The sequence below is a fragment of the Thermobia domestica genome, chromosome 2 (assembly GCF_964235325.1).
Source record: "Thermobia domestica chromosome 2, izTheDome1.hap1.1, whole genome shotgun sequence".
Classification (NCBI taxonomy): domain Eukaryota; kingdom Metazoa; phylum Arthropoda; class Insecta; order Zygentoma; family Lepismatidae; genus Thermobia; species Thermobia domestica.
In genome coordinates, this window is record NC_137455.1 from 136,927,732 (window position 1) to 136,941,233 (window position 13,502).

Sequence of the window (13,502 nt, forward strand, 5' to 3'; positions counted from 1 at the left end):
AGTGAATATCTCGTTTTGGTTGTGATGGACCTGGTTCACCTGGTTTCACCCAGGCCTTTTTTCGTTTAGGGTTCTCGTAATGGATCCACTTCTCATCACCCGTAATAATTCGATGCAGAAACCCCTTTCTGCTCTGTCGTTGAAGCAGCAATTCGCAAATGGTTTTTCGTCTTTCAACGTCTCTGTCTTTCAATTCATGTGGAACCCAATGTAACATCTTTTGAATCATTCCCATGGCTTTCAAGCGTTTGGAGACTGTTGTTTGATCAACGCCTAATGCTGCTGCAAGTTGTTCCTGCGTTAGACACGAATCCTGCTCGAGCAATGCTGTCAATTCTTCGTCTTGAAATTTTTTTGGCTGTCCAGCTCGCTCTTGGCCTGCCAAGCCGAAATCACCACTTCTAAACCGTGCAAACCACTTCTGACACGTTCGCTCAGCTAGAGCATGGTCACCATACACTTCCACCAAAATACGATGACTTTCAGTCGCACTTTTCTGCATGTTAAAGTAATGCAGCAGGACACCCCGCAAAAACACTTTATCAGGCACAAATTGCGCCATGTTCACTTAACTACAAACTGGTGTTGTTGACGCTTTAATCCACTGCCCTATACTACGAACGATACGCGACGACAGGGGTTTGCAACACATGTGTGGATACACGGAACTGTGGGACGCTCCGTTCGTTGCGCCATCTCTTGTCCACCCGCACGAATTAATTCCTAGACCAAATAGTTAATTTATCTCAAATTTATTTGTATTATACAGGGTGTTTCATAACAACACCAACAACGTATGGAAGGTGATTCCTGACACCAAGATAATACAAAAAGTATCTTGGTGTTAGAAATCACTTCCCAAACGTTGTCGGTGTTCGTTTGAAACACCCTGTATATTGCTAATAAGAAAGTACAAGAGTTGTTATTTTCTCGCAAATTTTAATAGAGGAATATCAAAAGAGGTTTTAAAAATGTCTCAATTTCGTAATGGCTCAAATGTCTGCATTTTGCAAAATGATATTACTTTTCATATATTCGAAGATTATGCTCTCACGTTGCAGCTGAATTTGCACGGAGGGTGCAAGGTTTATGATGTAAATCGGTGCTTTTCTCGTAACGGTGTGGATGAATTTCTTAAATCTGGCCTTATCGAGTTTATCTCCTAGTTTTTCACCGTACAATGTCAAAATAAACGTTTCAACTGCAACTATAATAACATTGTTTTAAATTAATACTACTAAGAAAAATTTTGGGACGTTATTTAAAAAAAAATAGAACTTTAATAACAAATCTTTTCACCTACTAATGCAGTGGTGTCTTGAGTTGCTTCTATTTCGTTAAACTTTCTCACAGCTACCTGCAACTTGGAGACTTTCTGTTGGTTACTGAAGCTGGAAATCGGCGTAGAATGCGGATGTCGTGTCCTAGATCGTCAGAGCATAGATGAATACCAAACAGTCCATGTTGAATAGATCGTCATGCAGCTTGCTGCTGCCATAAATCTTAATTTCACTGGTCTTCCCGACTAACATGCACATGGTGTATTGGTGAGGTGTCGAGACAACCATGAGAACCTGAAGTTCGGAAACTTTACCTATTATGGCTGCGATTCTTCCTGACTTAGTCTCGCTCGTTGCTGTGCAACCAATGTATCTGCATTGCTAACGGAATGAACTACAGACAGGTGTGCTGAGCTAATACGGTGAACAAAAATAATTTGTTTGTAGTGTTTGACAAGAACTGTTCTTGTGGAGCAGACACTATGTCTAATCCTGTCACTTCCAGCTTCGTACAATTTCCCAAGAGATATTATACTAGGTTCTTCGTACCCATCGAAAACAACGACTACATCAGTTCTGTAATACACGTTTATGTAATAAAGGTACATGTTTCCAAATTTCACCTCACGTAGCAGGAAAGAGCCAATGTACTGGACGTAAAATATCGTCACCATTGAGAACGAATCGAGTGTGCTCAAACTATATATTGTTTAATTTGCACATCTTGTCAATAATGTATGCGAGCTGTACTTCATTCTCCTGTACATTATCGAATAAAACTTGTGTAAACCGACATAAGACGTACTGCAAGTAGTCCGTAAGTTCTTCTTCTTCACTTCTTGCAACGCATACGATGCAGTGAAAGAGTTGATTTGGTTTGACTACCACAAGACCCCGACCTGAAAGCAATGTCTTCCCCCTCTGACGCCTAATGTAGATACTTAGATTTTGTGTTTAAGGAACATGTTTTGAAATGATTTCCCCATAACACTCTTTACATCATTTTCATCTCTTTACACTGTCAGCGAAATTTACTTTATCGTTGGCTGTAACTTCCTATAAGAAGGAAATGAGTCCTATAGATTTACTGTTACTGCTTTCGCCAACCCACAAATTTCCTCAAATTGCTACTATCCCTCGTCTGTCGTGATACTGGTAGTGAAACACTTAACTAAGTATACACTTGTAACTTTGGAAAAAGCTTGAAGGGCCTTTATTACTTGCAGAGTCCTTGGAATTGTAGAGGTCATTGGCGGTTGCATCCGTTATACCCCAGCCTTGAGTCAGGCGACCATTCACTTCATAGCGCGCATCAAAACTTGTTTTATAGTCTAAGAAAATGAAAACATACACACACACATGTGCGTGTTTTCATTTCATTAGACTATAGTATATATAACAATTTTCCATACCTGAATTTACCTGTTCAGTATATAGTAAAAAAGGCCCTTCTCGAGGAACTGCTCAAATTCTTGAGCTGATACTGTGGATTTTATTTTTGTCATATTCTGGAAATACAGATGTTTCATTTTGACATAATAGATGTGTCCAGCAGCTTAAAGATATTGTAGCTCAGTATACATTTGACACTAAACATATGAAGCATCCAAACACCCGTTCTCTCAGCTCTCACAAAATCATACATTACAGAGAACTTTAGTAAAATATATATCGTCGTCAATTGACCATCATATTCATGACATCACTTCAGATTATTGCCCAATTTCTACTTTCAGCAGGTTTTTCGTAATTTATAGGTTGTCCGCCAAAAAAAGTTTTAAAACACAAATTACCTTCCCAAAACTTTTTCCATGTTTAGTTGTAAAAATATTCTTTCGCGTTATTGTTTGAAGCACAACTTATCGTAAGTTCTGAAAATTCAACACTTTGTGCTGCACAAAATCGACTGATACCCTCAGTTTTTAAAGTAGAAAAACAACATTGGTATCCTTAGAAAGGTAAGACTTTATACTAGCGGGACTGCATACCTACTTTTGGGCCACCCTGTATAACGTTTACTTCTAGGTGGTTTTCTGTGTACCTGGTAGTTTTATAGTAATCTGCTGTGACACAGTTATTATAATGAAATGGAGAAAACAATTTTTACAGTAAAAGTCGCCATGGTTTAAAACATGGTGGAAACATATAGGAACGGTATTAACTCAAATCACTTGAACCTACATAATCTTTGATCGTGGTTGCGTGGCCGAATTGTCGATGACGTCATTTCAGTTGATTGGCCAAGGCCAACTAAGTTTTTGCCGACTTTTCTCAGGAGTTTCAGAGAGGTCTAAAGACTGTATTAAAACATAAGTTAGCTTTCTACAAAGAGAAAGACTCAGTCTCCAGCCATTTTAATGTACTGACTGGCTACCACTAAGCTTTGTATGTCTACACACAAAAATCGATTCGTATCCTAAGTTTTCCTGATAGGAAACTTTCTCCGACAAATTAGTGCAACAATTAAAATTTACATATGATTACTTATCTAAATAACTAACACACCAATTCTAATTTTGTTTAAAAATATTATTTTGAAATATGAACAATATTGTCTTTAATTTACAAATTACGTTGGTTCTTTCACATCATAAATCTAGCACAACCATAAAAACGTTACATGTTTTTTTAAAGGAGAGAACAACAATAGAAAATGGTAAGAAGTTGAGGGGAAAATAAGATGTCGTAATTAAGTTATAATGACGAATCCAATTAAAATGTTCTGAAGAGCCATCTATGGTCCAGAGAGGGAGGGAGGATTTTGGCCATGAACGAACACGACTGCTATTTCTTCTACAGAGTTGACACTTCCAACTTCTTCTACAGTCTTTTATGTACTTCGATCTTTTTTTAAAAATCTATTTCTCCCTTTTTTCTTCTTTCTTCTGTTGTCATTACGCCCTTCTGTTTCAAGTCCAAAGCAAGAAGCGCTCGGTTTTAAGTGGAAGCGAAGAAATTCAATTTAAGCTATTAGATTTATGGGAACCGGGGTAAATGGAGTGAACGGGGAACTTCAAATTGTGCCCTAGTGCTGTCTCGCATAGGGAAACATGCACAGGGTTGCCACAAGGTAACACTTTATTAGAAATTAAAGATTATTTTTCAACAAATGAAAATAGTGTTGTTTTTTTCGCGAAAAGTACTACATAACCAAAGACGTACTTTTATTGCGAAATCATAGATATTGCAACTTTAATTTGTACAGTGTTATTAAAAATAATTTCACCATACTTGAGTTATTTCTTTCCCTAATAACTTGAGAATAAGTAAAAATTAATAAATATGACTTTGGGAATTTACAAAGAACCAGTCACAAAATTATACTTTGACTAATTAAAAGGTATAGAAGCAAAACGTACCAAATCCATTTTTCAATTTTGTCAGGAGACGAAACAAAATTGACTCCTTCACGTTTCAGAATTGTTGAACAATTATTTTCCTATAGTGTTAGATTTCACTCATCTTCATTAGATAGTGACCACTAAACAAAAAAAGTTCAACAATTCTGAAACATAAGGGAGTCACTTTTGTTTCGTCTCCTGACAAAATTGAAAAATGGATTTATCAGGTTTTGCTTCTATACCCCTTAATTATTCCGCATGAGCCTTCGTCTCATTGCATAATTAAATAGTGTCACATCAAAATAGGTGCAGACTTATACAATACATTAAATATTATTTTTGTCTTTCATCCATGAACAAAACCATTTATAAGTCATAGTCAATACATGATATAAGGTGGATATTTTCTTTGTTTTTAAAGTGCAGTTTTATTCACATCAACAGATGGGCGGGTCACGGAAGGTAACTTCTTCTCTAGGGTCGGTGACATCAATTCAAGCGTGGTAAGAAGGTATTAGGAGTGGATATCAGGATTTTTTATTTATTGATTTATTGTCACTAATGCATAAGAATGTGGTGAGTGATGAGGTGATGGTAGCAATGAAGTTTTGTTACCTTAATATGAGGTCATGTGATGTTAGCTGAGACGAGGGTGTTAATCTGCTCTGGGGCTACTAAGGGCGGGTTGACACAATAATGCCCTGTTAGTGAGAAAGAAGGGGTGCAAGAATGAAATTATGCGCAATAGATGTGCGGATGGTGATGGTAAATGTCACGATGTGGGTTCTAGAGAGGAGTGGCTTGATCACGTTAATGGACTGCAAGAAGATGGTCGACTGGTGAATGTGCGTGACGTGGCACAGCTGGAGTCTGATCTAATAGTTCATGAGGCGTTGATACGGTGTTGAACATTGCGACAACGGAAATGGTAGAGATGCTATAAAAGAATTAGGGATAATTGTACAGCGATACACTTCTTGGTTTCAATGCTCAGATCTAAATAGGGTCTAATACACGGTACTACCTCGCCTCACTATTAGCGAGACAATTAAGCGCAGGAGCAGATAGTGACATCTATTCATGCGACGTATAAACTGAGATTTTTGACTTTTATTATTGGTACAAAGTGCTGCAAAGTTGTTGACACAAAACATTTAGGAATTAGTTTTGCATCTTTGCTGGTTATACTGAAGAGAAGAATATTGAAGGTGAGACACTCATCCTTTAAAATTTTCAAGTTTTCAGTCGATAAATCATTTTCAAATTCTTCTAACAAGGTTCTTAAGGATTCTACAGATGGTTATCAAACTAATGAAAACAATGCGCTGGCTAATAGAGATGTTAAAGTTCATCTTGATGTTCCTCAAACCACGCATGAATATTTGTAAGTCTGACTTTGAATTTGCACATTATCATCTTGGAAGACTGTGTCGTTGTTATAGAATAATATCTGTATCATAGGATGCAACAGGTCGACATAACAAGTTGTACTAATTCGTACAAGAACCTTTAGTATGCTATGAAATTGAGCCTAGACTAGCACTACAGAAGTGAATCCCTGTTTAGAGGTAGGAGATTGGAGGTATGGAGCAAACATCACCTTGAGCGTCTACCATGCATAAACCGGAAATATTGTTGAAAACAAGGAGAAGAATGTCTCAATTAGTCTTTTCCAATCATCAGCGGCCAATGTTATACATCTTTGGCATCTGGTAACAGCGATCAGAAGTTTTGAAACTATAACCAGACAGCGGATTTAAAGGTTATACATTATCTCTCGCCAAACTGCAACCAATATAATGTGTTCAAATTTGAAGGTTGTTCTATCGGTAACCGAAGCTCCAAAGGCACACGCGATAGCTACTACATCAGTTAAGATAGCACGATCGATTCGCGTATCTCTCGACTCGCACTAACACAATACAGTAGTAGAGTTCGAATATTCACCATCAATTATTGGCAAAGATCACATGTTGCAATACATGATTGCTTCCGTTATTTTGTCCTCTATCTTCAGAATGTTTAGAAAGAAGTTTTTAAAATAAATAGAATCAGTAGTGTTTCCAAGTTTTTCGTTAATCTTCAGAAATAAAATAATTTGAATTGGAAAATTTAACGCTCCATGTTTATGGAGCTATAGGCTAAATGAGACGATGATTAATGAAAGAGAATCACTGTGAAATAATTGTTGGAATGAGAACGTGGAAGGAAACAGAAAAACCTGACAAATGCACACTTCCACTATGTGCATGAAATTTTCCGTAAATGGTCTTGTAGGCAAAATTGGATCTTCCTGGAAGTTTCCTAACATTGTTTCGACAGACTCGCCTGCCTCCTTCGTCAGGTTGGAATTCCTTAAAGCAGAAAAAATATCAAATCATAAAATGAATGCATCTTGTACTTTCTGTACAGGATGTTCGAAAAATCTCTGAGAATTACAAACAACAAATCCTCTTCAATGTGGTCATGCTGTTTTTAAACGCGGTAGATTCAATTCAGCTGCTCTCTTGCAAAGCGATTTAGTTCAAGAGATTGCAATTGAACCGAGCGACGGCAAAACATATTTTCTCAGATGTCTTCTTACAACCACTATGCTCCTGTCTTTAATACATCCTTTAGCAAACTCATGTTTCTCCCAATGAAGCAGGGTTGCTTTACGAGCTGGATCTTTGTGAAAGGTAACTCTAAATTCAGTCAAAACCTTTGTCATGGTTTGTTTTGTGGATGGTCATTTGTGCAGCCACACATACCACCATCCGTTCATGAACTGTGTAATTGCAACCACTCATATCAGCCATGGATTCACAACTAAAATACTCCACATGATATTGAACGAGGGACACCAGACAGTGATTGAAAGGAGGAATACCCGAAAGCGTTATCTGTTACTATGAAAAGAGTGTTACCTATACCACAAGTAATAAATAAAATTATCCTGACATTGTTCTCTGTGATGTTTAAACCTAGGAGTACGGAGACTTTTCAGACACTCTGTACGGAATTTATTAAGGGTAAAGCTAGAAATCTTTATAAGCAGGTATAATAAGCTGCAAGAATTTTTGATATGGAATGCCGCTTCCTGTAATTTATTTTGAGAAACGGAAACTATTCATAATTGATATTCACAAAGTGAAGTACAGGTTCCTAATACACTACACAGCCGTTGTTTTCAGCTTCACTTTAAAAGTATGTGTTAGTCAGTTAATGATGATTGAAGACTGCATTGACTGTTAATATGTTGATTGTTATTTCAACTTACCGATGAAGGCAGTTGCATCTGTCGAAACAGTCTAGATAAATAGTAGCAAAACGAAGTAAGGGGTAAGTTAAACTACTTATGTACTAATAATTAATATGCGTCAATTTATGTTATTAAACAGGTGTTTCACTAATTAAACTATTTAAATCTTTGGTGTTTTATTCATGCTTAATTTATTTTAACCCTTAATACTACGCTTTTTTTTTTTGTCAATTAGTACTACGTGGTGTCTGTCAGACTCCGAACAATAGATTGCGGGCAAAGTAACATCGTGATGTTAATTTTCGTATACACACTAAATATAACCAAGAAGGTAGAGGAAGCGACAATCGGTAGAGGCGGTCGAACGGGAAGTTATGGCGGAAAGCGAAGTCTGACAAACTCCGCGTAGTACTTACGGATTTGTTAAAATTAATTCAAGAACTGATGGAACATCAAAAATTGTTTAATTACAAATATCTTAGTTGTAAATTATGTGGAAAATATTACGTATCAGGCCCGCATTCACGGGGGAAGACGGCCGGTCCTTTTAAAGGTTTACTGGCCCCACTAAACTTTTCACGATAGGCTTGCAAATGAACTATAATATGGTCGGATCGGGCCTCCTAACTTCTACGACCCCCTTCCCTTATATTTTTACCCTCGCTACGAGCCTAGAAGTATTTAACTCAGTGCTGATTTCAGAACAGTTTTTCAGGGGAAGAACTTTTAATGCACAGGAGATGAAAGTAATGTAAAATTGTTGTGACCTATGATCGGAAATATATTTTCCCGGAGGAAGAAATAAGAACCACCCATTAAAATGATACGGTTTTCACTATTAATTATTATATTATTATAATTGAATGTATGTGTGACAAAATCATAATAATATTGAGAAAAGTTTTAACGGTAGTGATATGTCGTAAATCCTTATGACGTAAAACAATAAATACTTTTTCCTCAAAGAATTTAAGAAACAACAATTTTCTGAACGTCTAAAGTATCGTTTCCAGTTAATTATAAAATAGTACAGTAATGTGCTTAATTCCTAGTTAATTGTCTTAAAGAACACAAATAAGTAACTTCATTTTGTGTGTGTAACATCAACGAAACTTTGAAGCACAAAACACGATAAATACTGTTCATTGTTTGACAACACTGTATCCTGAATCCTTTCTTTCCAGCACTTACTGATAGCAAGGGTAGTTCTTCTTTCGAGAAAAAAAGAAAAAAGGGACAACATCCGTGATTGAAAGAGACACAGTGAATGAAGGTGGTGCTTTATGTTTCTATTAACTCGATGGCGCAAGAAAGGGTCACCATTGTTCGAAAATTCATGTTTCTGAATTGGCTCATTCCATTCTTCTTTAGCAAGAAACAAGCAAGTGAATTCAAATAGAGAGAGACTGCGCCAATTTCTGCCGTACTTTTCAATTGACAGAGAAGAATAGTTTTCGGGAAATTTGTTATCAACTAGGATTCAACTAGGCACATTTACCTACTTTCTTTACGGTTGAAGGAATACAAAACATAGTATAGCTTTTCTAAATCTGAAGGAAAGAGCTTTGCATAAATAGTGTGCTTGGTAGAAGGGTCTTGCTTGAAAAGTGTTAGTGTTTGTTTACTATTTATTTTCAATAAATACTTGGAGGCGTACGAAACAAACGGATTAGTGGATACATTTCCGTACCATAAGATTCCACAGTAAAAAGACGTCACTCAATGTAATTTTGAATAATAGAGTGTTCGCGAGAAGATCAACAACGTCTTGACGAGATTAGAAACAAATACACTTTCCAAGACAAGTCCTCGGAATCAATTTTCGTGTCAAGATAGCGTCCAGACCGAACTCATCCATTAATAATGGACACATTTCTCGAGACAGAACATACGATTCGAGAAAGATACATCATTTTCGAGACGAAATTGAACTCTTCCATTAGAAATAGATACACTTTCCGAGACGAGAAGAGAATGCATTTTCGTGGCAAGGTAGCGGCCGGACAGAGCTTTTCCATTAGAAATGGACACATTTTCAGAAACAGGACATACGAGACGAGAAAGAGACAGAATTTTCGAGACTAGATAGAGATCTTTCATTAGAAATAGATACACTATCCGAGACGAGACATACGAGATGAGACACGGAATCTTCGTGACGAAATAGAGACAAGACAGGTCCCTTCCACTACAAACAGATACACTGTCCGAGACGAGACGAAACAGAATTTTCGTGAATGAGATAGAGAGGTTGGAGAGTTATTCAATTTGAAACAGATACGCTTTCAGAGACGAAATATCACATTCAGGACATTTTTTCGAGACGAGATTTCCGCAATCTTTATCTCGTAGGCTATATAATACCCAGCGTATATGTAGTCTAAACATATACACAATGATATCAACAAGTCATTCTTATAAGAAATAAAGACTTCCGGGTAGAGGATTCTTTAGAAAAGAGTCCTTTTAGGTAAAATAAAAGAAGAAAGTAAAAATAATATTATAAAACTGATTCTTGAAGTAGGTTAATATAATAAATAATCTACGAAATTTCGGTAGACTTTCACTTTTGTAGCGTCGACATTTCATATTTTTTTCAGTCAATTTTATGTAGCTGAAGATTTCTGGTATTTGCTGAGTCACTTTTTGGTTAGAGTTAAACTGCCGTATCATCTTAACTTGTTCGAAGATGTTACTTTTCTTACGTTGACTTGTATTATAAGTAAGAAACTTCCAGTTTTGAGGCATTATAAAGCCATCTATAAACCGTTGAACAAATACGATACCTACAAATGAACTTTTTTAACGTATTATAATTTTGTACTAAAGAATTGGCAATAAAGTGAATTACCTGTAGGAAACGAGGGTTTTCAATAGTCCATATAAGTTATTTCGCTCATTTGCTAGAGATAAATCAATAAAATTTAGGAACTGGAAGAAAGAAAGAGATACACTTAGCAAGGTATGTTTGATTCACAACTTAAAAGAAGATTAAAATTTCTCAAAAATAGATTTTGCGCTCCACGAGTCATGCAGGATTTAATTACGGGCCGCTACTGGTACAGTTACTAAATTAATCTACCAATGTACTGTCTGCATGATATCCATAAGACAAGTATATATAAATATAAGGGACGAGACGAGGAATTTTCGAAGCGAAACGAGAAATAGCTTTTTGAGCATCGAGATGAGATGAAACTTTATCAAAAATTTATGATACGTTACTAGAACTCCTTATTTTTCGTCTCATCTCGTGGGCAACACTAATTGGGAGAGAAATCAGACAAGGATGTAGTGTGTCACCCTAATTATTCAGTGTTTACAGTGAATGCTTAGTAAAGGAATCATTAATGCAAGTTGGAGATTTCAACATTGGAAGTCAGATCATTAACAAGGCCAAGTATGCGGATGACATGGTTATTATAACTACGTAGAACGAACGAAGGACAGCAGGATATGAAGGATATGAGGAATTGACACTGGGAAACAATATGGAATGGAAATCAACATCGAAAGGTCGAAAGTCATGAGAGCATACCGTGAAAACACGCCATTATGGACCACAGTAGAACAAAAGAGAGCTTGAAGAGTTTGATCAGTTAAAACATCTTTGCTTACTGCACTAGAGAGGCAAAATCAAGAATTGCTGCAGCCAAAGAATCATTCAACAAGAAAAAGATCACTCTTACCTAGCTGACTTAACATTGGATTAAAAAAGCTGGTCAAGTGCTGTATCTGAAGTATTGCATTGTGTGGTTCATTAACTTGAAAATTACGGAAGTTAGAGTAGAAATATTTAGAGAGCTTCGAAACGTAGTGTTAGAGTAAGACGGAGAAGATGATGGACAGAAAGTGAGTAACAAATGAAAATCTTTTAATACCAGCAGCAAAGAGAGAGAGAAAAAAAACACTTTTATTTAATACCTTTCGTAAAGGGGAGAGAATTAGATTGGACACATCCTGTAAAGAATTTTTCTCCATAGCACTACGCAAGGAAAGATGGAAGGAAAACGAGGAATAGGAAGAAGAACACATCTAATCGATCAGTAATCGATTTCAACTAATCGAAAACAGAAGAAAATATTGGCCAAGCTGAAGGTCAGGAAAAAGACCTGAGCTTAAAAGAGAGAAAAAAATCAGTAGCTAGTACCTTGTGACACATAGAAATACTACTACTACATATTATTATTATTATTATTATTATTATTATTATTATTATTATTATTATTATTATTATTATTATTATTATTATTATTATTATTATTATTATTATTATTACTGCACTATTTACTCACAATCAGTTCACATGCTTATTTTTTATTCGAAATAGGCTAATATGGAGATATTGATTTTTACCAAATGGAAAGATGGGTTAACAGTTTTCCTCTTTGGTTATACAGAATTGTTCTCACCTTGTAGTCGAATAAATCCTTCGACATTCCCCAAAGCGTTGGCGGAGGAACATACGTACGTTCCATAGTCCTTCTTCTCTAAGTTTTTAATAGTGAGCCTCATGTAAAGAGAATAGCCGTTTATTTGAGGGGTTTCTTCCATGGAAAATTTCGTTCCGTCAACCAGCTTCTCTCCTAGAAACAAAGGAAACAGAGATACAATAATATTCAGTGTAAACGACTGATTGTTGGAAAATTGAGTCTATTTATTCTTACAAGAGGTGTATGAATCTTTTGAATCTTATCTGTTCGACCTTACTTCTAAAGCACGATAAACAAAGTCTCGTGTAAATGTAGCACCCTGATTTGCTGTTCGTCTACTGACGCCTGCAGGGCCGTAACTTGTGGGGGTCAGGGTGCAACTGCCCTCTCCCACAGAGAAGCTCCCTGACGTTCAAGGGGGGCCCTTTTAAGACAAAATTTTCATACTCCATATACGATACGAACATGAAATGAAGCATCAAACAAGTTCACTACATTATATAAACAAAACAGTACAGAAAAGGTAAATAAAACAAAAATAAGTCGTGGGCCCATTTCAGTAAAAAATGTCTACTGTTAGGGGTCCTAAAATAATATTTATTCGTATGACTTTGAGATTTGTCAATATTGTCTCCTTAATTAATTTGTCATGTATAAAACGGGCCCGGGGTCATAACTAACGGCCCCGCAGACCTTGCCGTGAGGGAGGGCACACAGCCTCCGTGGGGCCCATAAAGAGTAAGAGAAAGAGGGAGCCCAAGAATTAGAAAAAAACAACTTTGCTAGGGGGCCCAAATACGCGTATTTATGCTTGCCCCCCAGAAAAAAAGTCTAAGTTATGGCCCTGGACGCTTGTATTCCTTCGCAAGGTAGTTAATCGCTCTTAATTATTACTATTGTGCTAACAACTACACAACTGATATTGTTATAAATGACAATAATACAATAGAAATTATCTCATAATATTGTGTGTATGCTTAATGAAATTGGCTAATAGGTATACTACATTTAAGCCTGCGCAGAGATGAATGTGTCGATTCAACTCTTTTTTTTTTTTTCTGCTGCAAGTACTCCGTTCAGGATTCAAAATGCTTGTGTATAATTTACTTCTCCCATATGAAATTGGGAGTGATTCTTCAATAGCCAATTTTGAAACAGGTAAGAATACGAATACTAATATACTTGACCCAAGACCCACTCCGAAACA

At 36.4% G+C, this 13,502-nt stretch overlaps 1 protein-coding gene across 1 annotated transcript in view; it reads right to left on the minus strand.

Moving 5' to 3' along the window:
- Positions 1-13,502, minus strand: part of LOC145675696 (lachesin-like) — an 866,246-nt gene that overhangs the window by 4,335 nt on the left and 848,409 nt on the right. The window contains exon 8 of the mRNA XM_081746303.1: positions 12,275-12,448. Within this exon, the coding sequence (XP_081602429.1) occupies positions 12,275-12,448 (174 nt within the window). The remainder of the gene's footprint in view (positions 1-12,274; positions 12,449-13,502) is intronic.